The sequence below is a fragment of the Coturnix japonica genome, chromosome 3 (assembly GCF_054131305.1).
Source record: "Coturnix japonica strain WE chromosome 3, WE-NBRP24, whole genome shotgun sequence".
Lineage (NCBI taxonomy): Eukaryota > Metazoa > Chordata > Aves > Galliformes > Phasianidae > Coturnix > Coturnix japonica.
The window spans coordinates 23320977-23339596 of record NC_140665.1 but is presented as its reverse complement, the minus strand read 5'-3'; the positions used below and the strand labels follow the sequence as shown (position 1 = coordinate 23339596).

The 18620-nt window shown below is 42.4% G+C and overlaps 1 protein-coding gene across 11 annotated transcripts in view; it reads right to left on the bottom strand.

The window, feature by feature from the left end:
- The window catches only part of BICRAL (BICRA like chromatin remodeling complex associated protein), a 35812-nt gene that overhangs the window by 12247 nt on the left and 4945 nt on the right, over positions 1 to 18620 (bottom strand). For 4 of the 11 annotated variants that reach the window (XR_014943867.1, XR_014943868.1, XM_085541187.1 and 1 more), the window contains 3 exons: positions 4412 to 4460; positions 1690 to 1738; positions 1531 to 1599 (listed from right to left, as the gene is read on the bottom strand). Coding sequence is in view for 9 of the 11 variants with exons in the window: in XM_085541187.1 (XP_085397313.1) it covers positions 1531 to 1599; positions 1690 to 1738; positions 4412 to 4455 (162 nt within the window). In the remaining 2 variants the exon portion in view is untranslated. Of the gene's footprint in view, positions 1 to 1530; positions 1600 to 1689; positions 1739 to 4411; positions 4461 to 4989; positions 5563 to 11670; positions 11733 to 11969; positions 13413 to 14291; positions 17507 to 18620 lie in introns of those variants that run through there. The other 7 variants (XM_015857397.3, XM_085541191.1, XM_085541192.1 and 4 more) reach the window with 7 other exon arrangements.

Below are 18620 nucleotides of genomic sequence, written 5' to 3'. Positions count from 1 at the left end.
TTCACAACACAAATGTCAGGTTCTTAAGAGAGGGTACAAATGACAAATTTAAATGGATATTAAATACTTGCAACTGTTGTAAGTTAGATAAGAGTACACCTTCCTGAATTCCAAAAAATCACATCTCAACTACTGAAAAAACATCCAAGTTCTTCTTAGATCAGGACTGCATAATGTGGGTGGAGAAACAGTTGCATTCATACTCTGAGCTTTCACTCCTGAAATGTCACAGTCATTTGTTTTCATCTCATGTAAACAAGTGAAGACACCATAAGCTGTAATTATCACATGCAACCATGTCCCCACCCTAAATATTTAAGCATATTTAATTCAGAATTTTAACCTGACCTGCTTCTGAATCAGCCTGTGTATTTTATGAAACTTCACCCATGTTGTAAAATATTGACTGCACTTAGAATAAAAATATCTAAATATGTTTATGTATGTACATACACACATAATTTTATTAACATATATGTTCATTAAAAGAATTAAATCAGCAGTTAAATGTCCTGATGTCTCTACTGTACATAGCTACCATCAGGCAGAGAAAAAAGTAGTCACTATATAGGGCTCTACTGGAACTCAGGACCCCTAGACTCCTGGGAAGAATTCCAATTAATACTGTTACCATTAGTATTAACAATACAACAACTAATAATAACAGCAGTTTTAATAAAAAAATAATAATATTGTATGCAGTCAATACAAAGAGCTTGAAACTTTCCCCCTGAAATGAAGAATATTGAGATTCATTCCCTGCTCTCAGGACTAGTTAACCTCCAAACATAATTTTACATATGCAAACTGGAAACTCAGACCTTCCAGCTTAACATCTCTTATCACTGCTGCCATGATTCCAAATAGCCACATAGAACATCTTCTGTTTCCAACAAGAAATCAGTGCCTCTGCAATTCCACAAATCTCTATCAATGAGAGCCTTACTCTCATTGGCTCCTACTCAATGGAAGTCCTACTGCCAGCGCTACATCAGATCAGCTTTGGACGTATCTCCAAGTACATGAAGCCCACAACACTACTGAGTAAAACCTGACCCAGTGCTGCAACATTCCTAGCTCAAAAAGAATACTGGGGGGGAGAGGGGTTGGAGATAGATGATCTTTAAGGTCAACTCCAATCTAAGCCTATTCTATGAGATATGATTCTATGACTACTTACAACACCTAATGAATTTCAAGTGACTCCTCTAACACTGAAATTACAGGAAGAAAACATCCCCAACTCAGCATAAAGAATAAAAAAATAACACTAATTAAATTTCGTAATTGCTGGTTCAGATTTTACTTAGAAATACGGTACAAAAATATCCCACAATTCACAGGAAATGTACAAATAATACATTTAGACATAGAAATAATACATCAGATGTAGAACATCTGAGCGCTACCACATCTACAATCACTAAACCTACGTGCCCAATTCCACTTAAGCCAGTTTCATGAAAGCCACATAAAGCTGCAAAAGAAGCACGCAGTTTCCAAAACAACATTTCTCTCCTGACCACTTACATTGGAGTTGGCGAAAATGGAATTTGAGTTGGCTACAGAATATTCTGCGTTTGTCAAGTCTTCGTTGCTCTGGTAAAAAAAAAAACAAAAAAACCATGTTTAGAAACAATACACTCAGTAAAGGTTTTGTATGTCTCAGACATAGGAAATGCTACTTACAGATTTAGTACTAGGTCCATGCAGAAAATAATTCAGTGCCTGCGGGTCCCTTAAAAAAAAAAAAGAAAGTTACTATTTAGGCGACTCTTTCTGCTAATGAGGTGAATTTAACCTTGTCAGACACTCTTAACTCACACAAAGCAGGTTTGTTTCACTGACTCTAGTGCATAGTTCAAAGTGCACACCACATAAAGCTCCTTGTTTATCAGCATGATTTGCAGATACTGATCAGATTTACTCTCATAGTACAGAGACAATCAACCACGTTCATCACAAAATCTGAATCGTACTATTTCTTTTTATGAGGGTATTACTCTCATTCTCTCAAAACAAAGCATTTCACAATAGCACACAATACAAAACCTAAGGAAAATACTACAACCAAGTAACATGAGAACTAAAACAGCAACCATCTTCTCTACTCAGAATAATTATTGCACCTGCTCAGCTACTGTTTAAGACAATAAGATTTTTTACCAAGTCAAATCTTTTAACATGCTTTCTGACACTGTTAACAAAGAGCTTGTGTTTTCTTTGCCAGAGTAAAAAGCTGCACCAAGTGAAATCAACCATACAAGTAAGTGAATAAATGTCGCAAAACACAATTCCAGTGCATTTCATGAAGCTGGCGCTATCACTGAATAGAACTCAGATTTAAAACATGGGCTGACAGAACAAGCGTTGGAAAGTCAAATAATTTAAAAATACTTATATATAATTGCACATGTAGACCTGATAAAAAGCATTTAGAATGTGCTACAAGTGACCATTTTATAAATTATTATAAATCATTTCCCGGTGTGTCCATTAGCCTAAAGAGCAAAGTGACATGGAGTCTTTTAACTTCAAAACATCTTTATTAATTAAGAAGCAGTAATTAAAAATAATAGTAATTGAGAAACAGATGATTCTTGTTGGAAAAAAAAAAAGTTAATTCAAAGCATCTCTCCTCTCTCCATCATCCTAGAAAATAAGAAGGAAGGAAAGAAGTCAATCTAACAGGTTTAACAGCCTTCTAAAAGCACAAAAACACATCTCTTATTTGGGGAAAAAAATAAACACTGCATTCATGTTAAAAAGCACATGATAAAAATGCAGCATTTGGCAGGGACTTCATGCTACAATTACGTTTACGACACACAAGTGGCTACATATATTTGACAAGCAAAAAAAACGTTTTTCATAGTAGAAATTTCAACGATTCAGAAGAAAGATCACTGTGTGAGATCACGAGCTCTGTCACACTTATTTTACTGATACATTATCAAGCCGTTTAAAAGTCAGAGAGTGAAGCTGCTATAAGTCATGAAATGGACAATTGAAAAGGGAGAATACTTCATCACCTTAAATACTGGCTTTAGTAACTAAGAATTTTAGAAGGCACTTACTAAAAACCAAAGGTGCTGTTGTCCATTCTTCCAGATGCTTATGACAATAGCTGTGAGCACCAGAAAAAATGCTCATACAGATACAGAGCACTTCATTTTCTGTACCACCTGTGAACTTGTACCAGGACCTTCACGATTCACACTCACAACACAGCAATTAACTATCCAATGCAGTCAATCACCATCTTAATGTTAAAATGGGATGTCTTTTCATTTTTCACAGCTACAGTCAGTAATTTTGCGCATCACACAACACAGAATGTAACCATGATCCACTCCAGCCAACACTTTTGCTATAGTATCCACAAAGTCATCCCTCAATTACAGTAGCCATTGCGATAGCGTTTTGCTTTTCTCTCATGTTCTCAGTGGTTTTACTGTAAGTCTTCAGCGCATAAGAAATGTAGAAAACTTATTCGCCCACTACATTTAACACAGTATTAAAAACAACAAAAATATTGTATGAAATAGATACCACATTTTAATAGCTGCTACATAACCAATGCCACACTAATTTTTCATAGAGTTTGAACAAAAGTACAGCATACGAGATGTTTCTTTCCATGTTTTAGATGTATTACAATACATTACCTGTTCTCAAATACCTGGCGTGAATGTCAGCCAAGCAAAGGTAACCTGGCATTTATACAACGGATAAAAACCCTGCACTGCAGTAACTAGTTATTGTAGTATGAGGTACCTATATGGAATACATTACTACAAATTAATCTGCAATTTATCTTCTTTTAAAAAAGTAACATCCCCGATTCAATTAAGATCAACACCATTTGAGCAGAACGGTAGAAAATCCTTGTTTGCTGTGGATTCTTTACAGTACTAGGTAGAACTTCTGATGTTTTTATGCAAACACAAGTTACTAGTAGAAATTAAGGTTGGTTTGTTTGTTTGTTGAAGAAAATCATGTAATCTTACTTTTCCCTTTCAAATACACCCAGTGTCAACAAAGTTTCCAGTTCCACCACTAGAAATGCTGAAATTTCTTTTTTCTTAAACCCCTAAAAAACAGTTTTCTGCAATGAAGTCTGTAACAACATCCCTACTACTGTGCTGTTGCCATGACCTTGTATTACCATTAACTGAAAAGAGACTTCAGCTTCCACACCCTCTCAATCCTTAGCTGCTCTTGAGAAGAATGCCAACAAGTGGAGTGTCATCTAGCGTGAAGTGGGACTGAAGGTCACGTTATACATACATCTCCACAAAGGGAAGTACAACTTCATTTCATTTCTGCATAGCTACTCATATTATTTGCAAGTCACCTAATACTGATACAATACCTAACGTTTCTGAAGAATTACACAAGCAAAACTTACCCAATAAGATCAAGGAGACAGGATTCATCATCGTCATCATCCATGACAACTACAAGAGAAATGGATATACATTCAGCTCACATCACAGAACATACTACTTCCAACAACAAAAGTATTTTAGAACACCTCAATAGTTTTTATCAGTTTATGGGACATGACAGACATTTATTACTGCCAGAGTTAAGTATAAACCACCATATTCTACAGAGACCTATACAAATTCAATACGTTTGTCTCAAAATCAAATTCAGCCACACATCATGATCTACAAAACTCCATACAATATCATTACTTAGGGATTTTTCATTTTGTTGCTGTTGTTTTTTTTAATAACACTCAGCTATTGCTAGTCACAATACACCCGATTCCAGTTTCTCCTGAACAGCGCTCAAGAGTGTACTTACATGAACTTGCAATTAATAGTACACAGTTCTGAGAATCCCTTTTAAAAACAGGTGGGCAATTCATTTGCATTAGTTAAACTGAACGTAGGTATCCACTGGGCACAGAGAATTTTTAGTCTCACAGCATCCCAGTCACCAACTCTTGTACTCACCGATTAATCAGATTAGTATTACCTGTAACAAATACGCTCCCTCATTTCTTCCTGATTGCTGTTCCTTTGAAGCTTCCATCTGCACGACCTTGGCCCTCCCATTTACTGTAACTCTCCAGATCTCATCAAAGACTTTAACATCTTCTCCACTTCCTTTCAGTAACTCTCACAATCTCTTTATCTTCCCTTACTCCCTGCAGAGACCCCAACTAATCAACTGATGATAGCATCTCCCATACCTCTTTATACCCTGGCATCCATTCAGTTATCCAACATCATCCACACAATCAAATCAAACTGATTCCTCTGCCTGCCATGCTTATGTTTTTCTCAGCTCCCCTTAAAATTCTGACACCATAATTAACACTCAATAATTCTAGTTAGATTAAAACGAATTGAAGCCAATCTCTTACTTATGTCAAAACAGAAAATTACTCCCCCTGACCATCTCTACACACATCGTTCTGTGGGCTCTCGTGACAGTTCACAGTGATTGAAATGAAGGGACCTGTCTCACAGGCGGCTGAAAGCACTGCGACTGTTCAATCAGAAGAACAGAAGGCTCGGGGGCGATCTTAGCAATGGGTAGAAATGCCTGATGGAAGGACATAAGGAAGAAAGCCAAATTTTTGTCAGTGGTATCCAGTAAAAGAGGCAAGGGATACAACATGCTTCCGCTTAAACTTAAGAAATGAAGTTATTTCCCTCTGAAGCTGTCAACCAGTGGTACAGGCTGCCCAGTGAGGCTGTGGGATATTTGTCTCCAGAGGTGCCCCAACCCAGCTGATGCAGCTGGTCCTCCTGCCAGCAGGGCACTGGGCAAAGCATTCCCAGAGGTCCCTTCCACCTCAACTGCCCCCTGATTCTGTAATCTCTTTCTATACCTCAGTGATTTTGAAGCCAGCTTCTACCTCATGTTAACAGAAAATACCCCAGCCCTTACGTTGTGCAGCCCCATGTTTATTGGGTGCATTCCTCACTGCAAGGATGCTTTGCAGAACAGGAAAGCAGACCATGGCTACAGACAACTACTAGAAAAAAAATCAGCATTCATCAGCTGACTCTGCATTTTAAGGAAAACACTCCCTCCCATGATTCAGCCGCACACCTGCTGGCTGCTGCAAACCAGCAGCATAAATGCTGCTCTAACAACTGAATGCTAAGCAAATTACAAGACATTTTATGATGTGGCTGAATTTAGATGTAGATGTGCATTAGTAAGAACAAATCAGTAAGTGATCAGCATTCCGCTTTAATGGCACTGTTAACACTTCTTACAGGAAGCTATTATTTCCTTGTGCAGCATATACAGCTCTCAAAAGCAGGTTCTAAAGACTCCTAGCTAAATGGAGAAGATTTTTTCCCCACGCTGCACACCTACTTTTAAAATCCCCATTGCATATCACTATGGTAACACTAACACTGCCACTTGAAATCAGTACAACTCCCTCACTTTACCAAACCAAACGCTCTCTGTAACCATATAATAAAGGCTTACCATTGCGGCAAGTCCAAGCAACCACATAGAACTTTGTTCAACCACTATTCCAATGGGTATTGTAACTACCAACACAAATGAGATGAATTTGCTGAGTTCACCAAACTCTTGAAAACTCACGTGTATAAAAATTGCTAGAGGAAAAAGATATATAAATATATATACAAGAAAATGCCAAGGAGAAAAATAATCTTAATGGTAATACGTACTTCCTATTATTCAGCCCTACTGCTAAACATACAGCTCATCGGATTAGAAACATGTATCGCTATGTTCTTCCTCATTCTATACACAAGAAAAATCTACCCAACTTACTGTAAGCTCCTACCAGTCTACAAGACTATAAGGACAAAAATGAAGAAAACAGAAACATTTTCATAAACTCCATGAGTAACAAGCAGTCTTCCCTGGAGCACACCTAATGAGCTCTACCAGAATTCTTGCCATCACTAGCAGAAATCTTACAGCAGCTTATATTCTTATATTCAGCTGAAGAGGCTGCTGCACTCTCAACACCTTGAAAACCACAAGTAAACAAAAAGAATACATCACTACCACCTCAACATCCCCCCGGCAAAGGTTGTGTAACACCACACTGATGTAACACAAGATGGCAGTGCGTCTGAGAAATACCACAGGACCATCACGCAGATGGAACACCACTCATAGGTATGTGGTCTGTGAGGGAAAAGTCAGGTTCACAACCAAGCCACACGAGCTCACTAACTATTTAGAATGAATTCTGTTTGCATTTCACCACATGTACCCAAGGGCTACCTAAACCACACAATTGCACATTTAGTTCTTTTTTTAACTGATGCCAATTTTCAATGATTATTTGTGTTCTGTTGACTTCAGGACAGCAACAGAACAGGTGCACAACCAAGTTAAATTCTTGTACAGCTACCCCTTCGGTCCTCCTTTAATAGGGGGCCACTTGAGCAACACGTGATCTTGATGGAGATTATCATTTGTATGTGTAACAGCCTTAGCCCACCATGGGCAGGGGCATGAGGCCTGGCAGGGCCTAGCAGTGTAACCCACTGAGAGAGACAGCTGGGGGGAATGTCCACACAGCCTCACAGGCAGCTGCCAGACAGTACCCGAACGTAGATCATTATCATCAGTACAGTTCAACAGTGTATTTTAATTTAAATACAACACTCAGTTTTTTACACTCAGTCCTGCCAGTGCATTTACCAAGTGCAAATCCTAACTAATTAACAGTCACTACCCAACTGATACATCCTGAAACTTGCCTCATGGTACCTGGAGAAGGCACACTGTTTATCTGTAACAACAGCCCTACTAATTGCTGGGAAATAACCAGGCTACCCTTTATTGCACAATCCCAAACACATTATAAGAGAGAGCAAAAGCCATTAAGCTGGCAAGGAACTACCAGCTATGTAGGCCAATCCTCTGAGGCACTGCTACTCAGAGGCCCTCCGTCCTCCTTCCAACAGTCCAAGCTAATTGCAGCACAGACCAACATGGAGCCCTGAAGCTCTCCCGACCACCTTCCCCACATAAGCTCCATGCTTTGAACTAGCACAAACTTGATCTGACAAAATACACTGATCTGCTTCAGTTTGAATGAGCTTCTTGGCCTGGTCTTGACTTGCCACAGAGCAATAAGAGTTCTTCCGAGGTTCCATCTGAAATACTGCGTACAGTTTTGAACCCTCACTCTAAGAAATCTGGGATCCTAACCCAACACGATGCATTCTGCAAGCGTGAATTATTTTCTGTATTGAAAATCTACATCTTTTAAGATGAACTTACAGCACTTGAAATTAGCTGTGGAATTCGGAATCTAAAGCATCAGTACTGGCTTTCTGTATGTGACAGTATGGGAGGAAATGTGCAATTCAAACATCCAGAACAACACAAAACCTCTCTCTGTGCTAAAACTACACCACAAAAATGGGAATTACTCGGGGCTAAGATAAAAAGCAGCCAGCACAATGCAGAAGCACTACCTGTGATGAAACACATAACCTGTACAAAAGTATACATCTGCACAGTGTGTCAGATCTGGCAGGTGATGAACACCTGAAAGGACAGGTAGAGTCTACATATAATAGTTACATACCAGTTCCACATAAAGAAGGGCAAATAAAAAACATACACTAGAGCTCAAACAGCCTACAATAAGTTGCTCATTCATCCCTTAAACTTCATTTCCCATAAATATACCACAAAAAATTAGTCTCAATTTGAGTTTGGCAGGCACCTTAAGATACAAAGCTTCCAAACACTACAGCCATATTTTATTTATAAAAGATGGAAGCATTCACAACAGTTATTAATAGCACATATGATAAAGAAAGTTAATCCAGCCACAGTCCAGTGCTCTGACTATGAATCCTCAGTGCAGATCACTAAAATCTACTTTCCCTCAGATACTCAAGTTCAGAATTGAATTCTTTACTTACTCAATAGAATATTTTCCTACAAGCTTTTCATGGCAACACTATATCCTGGCAATACTTTAACCTGAGAGCTTTCATTCTCAAAATCCCACGGAGAAAATCCAGAGTAACTCAGAGCCTAGAGCTCAGGGTACTCACTGACCCTCGTTCACTCACTGGTTGAATGCCCAGCTCAACCTTTCAGTTAATATGTTTGGGAAATTAACTGAAATTTGAGTATGATAAATCAACATGTGTAACAGATCCAGCAGAGCACTTCATAACGCTGCCCCAAACACCACACTGATCACATGGCCAGCCTTGCCCCTGTCAAAGCCAAGGGAGATTCTGACACCTACTTCAGTGGGGACAAGATTTTCTATGGTAGAAAACAACTCAAACTTGAGCTTCAATATCAGATTTTAAAATTCCACAGCCAGAACAAGTTCACAGGAAAGTTACTGTGAGTTCCACCCAGGAGCCCCTACCACAACCATCAGTCTCCTGCCGTGAAGCTGAATTAGGGGAGGGCATTAATGAACTGCCATCTCCACTCTTCCACCACACTACTAACAAAAGAAATGCTTTTGTATCAAGTTTTGACAGAGATTTGCCCACTTTCTTTCCCTTTTGATGAACACTCCCCTTACTCAAAAGGAAAACCAGAAGAAGCTCCTCAACATTTTAAAACTGCTGTAAGTAAAGAAGTTAAGGGAATTAAACTGACAGCCACATGCACTGTAAACAGTTACTTTTTATTTTTTCCCCAACAAATATTTTTCATCCATTAAAACAGAGACACAGCAGATGCTTTTTTCCACAATGAAAACATAGGTAAAAGAACATTAAAAAAACAGAGAGTCACGAGTTCATTTAATTACAAGATCTAGGAAAAAAAAAAATCTATCAGTTAAGGTCACAGTGTTCACACTTCTATACTGATCCAAGGGCTTTACCAACATTGTTATTTCAGCTTCCCAACTCAAGCAGCTGCAGGTTGCAATGCACACCAGTTCAGCTTAGGAATTGTGCAGGTTTTCCTTTACTGTATGAATACAAAGCATGTCTGTTTCTTCAGACAATCTCCATGCTTGCTCTGTACACAGTATGTCACCATACAAAAATAGCTTTTCAAGCAGAAGTGGAGTCTATTCCAACAGAACTGCTGTAATAAATGATCCCAGCCTTCTGGACAGAATGAACTACAGCATCACAAAAGCAATTATACCTGGACTGTATCTATTACTTAGGGATGCCACACTTTTGCTCTCCCACTGCTACATCTACATTAAAAAGCACTACCCATTAGACTTATTGTAAATCTAACACAGCATGAAAAGACACAGTCATTGACCATTAGAGCCACATTATGCATAAAACATAACTGCAGTTATGTAGGCTTTATCCTGATAGTGATGTGGAATTATACTAGCAAACCTCTGAGAACTTACTCATCAGGCAATGCCCAAGGAGAATAACAACACACCCACAACACCTACCAAGATCTTCAACTCGGGACTACGCACTCACCCACATTTCTAAGTTTTGTGGGCACCAAAAGGGTATTTTAAGGAAATGCTGCTTATAGTAGCAGAGCTGGCGGTGTTCTGCTTGTAGTTCCCCACCACTACCCCCCCATATCTCAGTACAATAAAACTAAATATATAAACTCTACTGGGGGCGGGGGAACAACCTTTGGCAGGGTGGAAGGACAGGAAAAATTCCCATCTGTAAAGGTCATGTAACTACTTAGATACAGCATAACCACATCTGTCGAAAATACAACTACACAGCACTGACCTCACATAAGGCCACGAACACGGCCCCTATTTTCAACTCAGGAAAGCTCTAATATCATATTATGCTAGTGCTCACACTGTGGTCACAGTAAAAACACGTCTAGAACATATCAGCAGCATAGTAGTGAACAAGCCATGGTGCACGGCTGGAGCAGGCTATCGACACTGTGAGCTCCTGCACTCCTCAATCAACACCAGCAAGGTGAGAAGGACACAAAGTAGTGTTTGAAACAAGAAGAAGCTTTGTCATCTCAGATCCGGACATAGAAACATAGCAGGCATACAGGAATATACTAGACCTATTCTTTTTTTATACATCTAATATCTAGCTGACAAAGATTTCAACTTACACATATGTTTAATGGAAGCACACTGGTGCAGCATGTGTACACGAGACCTCTTTCACGCTGGGAAAATATTCATCATTTCATCAGATTTCCTCATTAGTTTAAGAAATTCATGAAAAGCACAAATAAAACCAGCAAACCCTTAGTGCTTATTGCAGGAACTTCACTTGTTCTTCCAGTGCTTCTTACAAGAACTTTACAAAACATATTTGCGCTAATAAAATCACTTCTGTCTTACTCCCAAGACTCTTAACAAAGATGCAAAGCAATTGCTTCAAGGAAAGGTCAATGTCATGTATTAAAGATACAGTGAGAGAATACTACACTTCACACTTACATTTTAAAGTAATTTATTAAGAGTTTTTGGCAGGTGGATCTCTAAGAAACTAAGACATTAACAAAACTGCCCCCATGACTTCAGAAGGGAGTTGATACATAGGTAACTTTTTCTTAGAGTATTTCAAGCAATAACAACGTGCATTCCGCTAGAAATGCAATGTAAAACCCTGCAGGACCAACACGCGAAGGATTTAACCTCAAATGAAAATAAACCTCCCACTTCCTCCAGAAACGAGCAAGAAGCATGGGGAGGCCCTCTTATAACAACGTGTAGAAAAGGATTTAAGAACCAAGCATTCCACCCACCTTAGTGGGCTCAGCATGAGTTGGTCTGGTAGCATCCTTGCCGTTCCCGGATACAGATGTCGCTGTTAAACCCCGAGCACCAAGCACATTACACATTCAGGACATTTGAGAAAAAAGGAACAACAACTTTGGATGAATTAGGTGTTAAGACCAAATCAAAACACACCGTTATCAAGGTATTAAGTTGTTTACCCACACACCAAAAAGCTATTTGTCCTTGAATTGTTGCAAACATTTTTACAAGTATTAAAAGGCTCTTTACTAATGATTACTTGGCCTCACAGGCTGCAATTAAGTACCTAACGAAGGTGAGTTCCTCCTTTAATTGTATCTCATCAGTTTGGTCACTGGCTCAACAGAAGGGAATGTTCTTTCCAACCCTTTTTCATTGTAAGCCCTGATCACACCTCGTGCCAAGAAACAATCGTCTGACAGGTACGAAAGGCAGCTATGGGGGAATGTTTGGAGCAGAGGCCTCTGAGATATGAGAAATGGGTGACAGAAGAAGCAGGGGCTGCCCGCAGGAGCCCTCCTTTGTGCCCCCTGAGCACAGAACGGCCACCAGTCCCACACAGAGGGAACCTCGTACACCGCTTTCTCAAGGAGAGGAGAAAACTCGCAGCTGGGATACGTGGCGGAGCTGCTGTCCGCCCTGGAAGACAACGCTTCCGACACAGACAGCCCAACACAGGCGCCGCGACAACGCCCCACCCGACTCAGCGACAGCACAGAGCGCCTTAAAATGGCGCCCGTGGGGGAGGAGAATCACCGCGAAACTGCGCAACAAACGCTGGCAGGAAGCCAGACAGCGCCATGTTCCCGGCTCTGCCCCGCTCCCCCTCACAGCACAGCCGGCTCGGTGCAGCCGTGCCCGAACACAGCTCCGGCGGCACTCACACCTCAGCGAGCCCCGAGCCGCACAACGAGCTCGGAAACAGAACAGGCCTCAGCACCTCCTTCATTCTCCCCGTGTTATTTAATAGTAATTCCGAATACGTGTAAACGTTCACCATACGGCTCTGCCTCGCTTTTGTATTAACGCGTTATGGCGTTATTATCCGTGAGAGAGCTCTGCAGCCGATAGCAGGAGCGCATGAGGAGCGGGCAGCGCTGCACACACCGCCCAGCTCCGCAACCGCCAAAGGCAGCACAAAGTGTTGACAAAAGCACCGCTGCTCCTAAGGAAAAAAACAACCCCGATCGCACAAATAAACGCCATCTACCCAAAAGGAAAAACGAGCGGCAGGCTCCAGAAATAAAAGGGTTTATTGTTAGGTTTAAAAAAGGTACGGTACAATATTGTCTCTCAGAAAATAAAAATAAATAAAAATAATAAATAATAGATAATTATTAAAAGACGACACCGCGGAGGGCAGCCCCAACAGGACCTACCGCCCAGGGCTCCGCGCACCCCCAAAAAGCGCCGTGTCCATCGCGGCTGGCAGCGGCAGGCACCGAGCGGCTCGGAGGGAACGGCAAAGCGAGCACCGAACGGATCGGATCGGATCGAGCGGCGGCACCGAAAGCGAGGAAACGAGCGAAAAATAAATCCCCAGAAGGCTCCAAGCTGAGCCACGAGCTGCGAGAAGTGACGGGATTAGGGTGGCGGCGAACGGCCGGGCACGGGGCCGCATCGAGCCGGGAGGGAAAAAGGGGAAAAAGGAGAGAAAAATCCTTCCCGGCGCCGCGGCCGGCGGCGAGACGGCGCGTCTCCATTTTCCCGAGCAGGAGGAAGAACGAGTGTTTCACAGAGCACAGAGCTTTAGAGAAAAGCAAAGAAACGAGGGGGGAAAAAAAAAGAGGGAGGAGATTTGAAAAGATTATTTTTCTTTCTCCCTCACACACTCTCTCCATCCCCTCTCCCTCACTCTCTCTCTCTCACACACACACACACACTCTCCCTCCTCTCCTTTTCCATCCCTCTCTCGATGGCCATCAAGGGGGCGGAAAATAAAGGAAAAAAAAAAAAAGACAACAACAACAACTAATTTTAAACCGGCTCAATCAATGAGTCATTAAAAGAGATTTTTTTCTTCCCTCCTCTCTCCCGCATTTGCATGGCATCAGCAAGAAGGCATACAAAAAAAAACCCACCCCAAACCTCTCCCCTCTCGGCAGCTATCAGCCCGGACCTGAAACCTTATCTCCCTCAGCCTCCCCCCCGCGCCTTTATTTTAAGAAACAACTTTTCTTTTTTTTTCTTTTTTTTTTTTTTTTCTCTTTCCCTAAGTGCCCTCGGCAGCCGCCGGCAGCCTCGCCGAAAAACAAGAGCTATATGCTTCATTTCCATGTGAATCCACATCTGCCCGAACAACAGCCGCACCACGCGTCCCTCTTCTTCCTCCCGGCCCCCTCTGCTCGCTCTCTCTCCCGATATATATTTATATACATAGCCCCAGAGCCAATAGCTCTCTGGGCTGAAACCTAATATCCTGGTTTTGGCAACTCCTGGCTGTTAATTTGCTCCTCTTTTCTTTTCTGTCTGTCTGGAGATAGATTTTCCCCCCCCCGCCCCCCCCTCTCTTTTCCCTCCCCGAAGGAAGGGAGGAAGGAGGTTGTGTGTTTTTTTTTTCCTTGAAATTTTTATCACAAAATTATAATACACTCAAAGGGAAACTCACCGTCATGAAAAAGCAGTGCCTTGTCAACGGGGTTTCTTCGCCATCACATCAGGGGCTGGCAGTGTAAGAGAGAGAGAGGGAGAGCGAGAGAGCGAGCGAGGGAGGGGGGGAGCGAGAGAGGGGGAAAGAGAAAGAGAGCGCGAGGAGAGCGGAGCGGCGCCGAGCACAGCGCAGCACAGTACAGCACAGCGCGGCACAGCACGGCACGGCACAGCCGCACACACCGCGCCGCCCGGCCCGGGCCGCCGCTCCGCTCCGCTCCGCAGCCACACAATGCCGCACCGACGCGGCGGCACACGCAGCCGCCGGGCGGGCATGGTGACCGCTCCGCCGCTCGGGCCGGCCGCACGGCAGGCCCTTTAAAAACTTTCGCCGGCTTTCTGCCCCTCCACCCCCTCGAGAAACCCGGAGGTCTGGTGGTGTGTACGAGCCTGGGCTGCTTGCTTTCGGGGGCGAGTTTGGGGGGTGTATGGGGGCAAAGAAAACTGGGAGGAGGGAAAAAAATGTACCCCGCTGATCCCCAGCGTGGACGTTCAGCCCTTGGGCGATGTCTGTGCTAAGTTTGTAAAACGCTGCAGCGCTGCGGGGGGCAGGGAGCGCCCCGAAATGAAACGCGAGGTCACCTTGGAAAAACAAGGCTCTGACCCGGCCACAGGCTGCAGCAGCGCTTCAGGTGCGCCCTGCTGCCACCAGCCGCGCTCCGAACAAAGGACGCCCAGCTCCTGTAGCTTGACAAAAGTTTCAGGTAACTTCCAAGCCGGAGTTTGGAGCTCCAGCTCACGGCTCTGACCCCCGCTGCTACAGCTGTGCGCTCTGCTTCAGTTACAAACATTAAGCAGGTCGTTTTGTTTAAAGATCTGTGACTCTGCAAAGTTCGCCTGACTTTAAGCACTCACTGTATTCATTAAAAATGCAATGACAGAAACTTAATTCAGAAGATCTTAAAAGCATACATTTTTGCATATTTCTTTTACTTAAAAACAGATTCTTAGCATGAAGAAACATGATCTAATGATAAATCTTTTCCAAGGTCCCCTTCCCACCGGTAACCTTAATTCCCAGGGATGTACAGAGAGCAGCCCTTCGTTTTTTTTCTCCTAAAAAATAGAGCTTCATTAAAAGTCTTCAGGGGGAGGGTTTGAAGACTTTAGTTAGTAACATTCTTCTTAAATAGCCTCATGGCTCAAAAAATACACTTTTAGTTTTAAAACATAATGGCCCAAAAATGGATGTGGGCAACGCACTGAGCGGAACTTCTTCAAGAAATGCTTGGGCAGGTTTTTGGGTTTTTTTCTGTTAAAAAACATTAAAATTGTTTTGCTTTTAAATTAAGATCTGGTTATATTATCTGTAAGCAGCAGCAATTCAAATTATAATACAGGAAATAAAGGTTAAGCCTGGTCCTAAACACAAGCTGCAGCTAAGGTGCATCTGCAGTTCTTGTTTACTTGCATGCCCACAGCAGAAAGTCTCAGATCACTGCCTGCATGGGAAGGCCCGGCCTAGCATGCATCCAGCAGGTCCTTCATGCAGCCCAGGCAAACTATGCAGCAGCATATATCACTGCCTGCTGCATCAAACAGTACATGAGCTGCACTTGCAAGGACTGTGTGTGGTCCATAATATGGGAATTGACACCACACGTTGAAGAGCTCAGCACCCAAACTGCTCTTACTTCCGATAGGAGCATTAGAAAATCAGAAAGGCCAGACTTTGATATCACAGAATCGTAGGGGTTGGAAGGGACCTCCAGAGATGATCGAGTCCAACCCCCCTGTCAAAGCAGGTTCCCTACACCAGGTCACACAGGTAGGCGTCCAGGCAGGTCTTGAATATCTCCAGAGCAGGAGACTCCATAACCCCCCTGGGCAGCCTGTTCCAGTGCTCCGTCACCCTCACCGTTCTTGCACATATTCGTGCAGAACTTCTATGCTCCAGTTTCTGGTCGTTTCCCCCTGTCCTGTCTCCACACACTGCTGAAAAGAGCCTGGCCTCACCACTTTGCCCCCCACACCTCAGATATTTATAGGCCTGGATCAGGTCCCCTCTCAGTCTTCTTTTTTCAAGGCTAAACAGACTCAGTTCACTTAGCCTTTCTTCATAGGTCTCTAACTTCAGCAAATCTTCCAGTGGCTAAAACTACTCTGAATGAAAACCTACTTGGCCTCACTGACTTCAGGGAATTCTGTGCAAGTAAGAACCTTTGCACTGGAGAGATGCCACAAGCTGTTCTGATTTGGTTCACAGGATGGAACTTGGCTTCAGAGGGACACCACTCTGAAACAGCCTGATCAGTGTGCTGCCATCCTCCCAGTCCTGCAGAAACCACAAACAGGAAATAAGCAATACAAAGAAGGAGGAGGAGGAAGGAAGACAAATGGTTTTGAATTGATTGCCTTGTCATAGGGAACACACAGAAGCCTATGTAAATTGCTGAAGACTAACATTATTTACACTTATTTTCCCTGAGTGACGTTTCAGAGCAGTGCTGGCAGTAACCTTATGAGCAGGGACAGTACAAAAATGTGTAGCTAACATCTACACAATGAGACACTTGAAGCTATAAGACTTCTCAGGATCCACACAAGTCAGCCAGCATAAGGATGAAAACCCTTCACATTGCAACTGAGTAGACAAAACCAAAGCAGAACCCATGAGAGCCATCCTTATTCTCTGCAGAGGCAAATCTGCATGTATTTCTCTATTTGCTATATCTGTTCAGAAACAGTTACTTAAAAAAAAAAGATAAAAGACAAGCATTGGGTGTGACTTTATTGGTCACAATGAAGTATATACCCTTAAAGCAAAATTAATGTTACCTTCAACACTAAGAAGTTTGAAATCAGTCTTCAGCTGTACCGTTCTCACTTGCTGGTGTCCTACAGAATTTTCCAAGGCACATCTGTAAGGCAGTACTTACTGCCTTTTGTGATGAGGTACGCATGCTTTTTTAAGAGGATCACATGATGTTTCTGAACAGAGACTCATTGCCCCAGGAGCTCCCCCCTCTTCTCACTGCCTTACTGCATTAGAACTGAAGACCCCAATGTGTCAGAATTCCTGTACCCCAAGGTCACTTGCCCAGAGCTGTCCTTCTTTACCAGCCCTATCCTCCAGATTACGTGCAGCGCACATTCAGTTGCTGTCTCTCCGTAGCTTCCTCAATCACATTCACTCATTTTCTCATTCAGTTTCTCATTCATTTTCATGTAGCAGCTTCAGGAGGAGTAAGGGAAAATACGCATGAGTAAAAAAGACCAGTGTCAAAAAGGAAGAGGAGAAATGTGTGGAAGACAGACGTTGGCGTAGTAATTCTTAAGTACCGCTACCAGGAGCATCATGTGCACCCGTCACACAACATAATACTTGGATATATTTTGACATCAGCTGTCAAACTGTGACCATGCTATTTAACAACTACGGCTCTCATAGGTGTGCAAAGACACCAAATCACATTTGGAGTGAGCTGAGATACAGAGCCCTGAAATGACAGATTGTGTAGAAGAGAAAAGTAGGCTTTGATAGAGAGATGAAGAAAATAAAGGGATACAAACCACTCCCCGTTCATTCTGCCTCCAGGCTTCTCCAAGGTCAAAAGCCCGTTTCTCCAGCTACGTATCACAAGCATTCTTGTTCTCGTGCAATCCTATGTTATTACCCCAAAAGATCATGAAGATCACGAAGCAGTAGATTCGTGTGAAAGAATTTAAGGACTAAGCATTAAATGAATGAATTCCACAGTCATCCTGAGATTCTCACATGAATAGCTGCTTTGTAACCTCAGTGCACTGCATCCTCACTGAGCTACATCAGATGGAAAAGAATGCCATTTGCTCCAGTGCAGTCCTGCTTCCTCTTGCTGACTGCAGACCCCGTACTACTTCAGCTCTATTTATGGCACTCCTTCCTCCCATACTTCTTTATCCCTCCATCCCTTAACACGGTTGTTGTGTCAGCTCATCAGCAGACACAACACTTCAACTACATACTGCTTTTAAGAATTACTAATTTAGATAAGCATAAATAACCCTGAGCTTGACGGCCCAGAAACAAATAGGTCATCGTTAAAAGCTACGAGCAATAGAGAAGTAGAGGTCACAGCACTTGAGAAGTGGGGCACTCAAATACAGTAGAAACACAGAATTTAACTTGGAATAGAAGTGCAGCATGCTCCATAACAAAAATAAATCAGTTACCACCAACATGTAGGTGATCCACCAACAACATTTTCCTAAACATTTCAAATTTCAGGCTGACATTATGCCTTACACAAAACATTACCTACAAAATGAGGGTCGCAGTTGCATGAAGTAACATACAAAAGCTGCA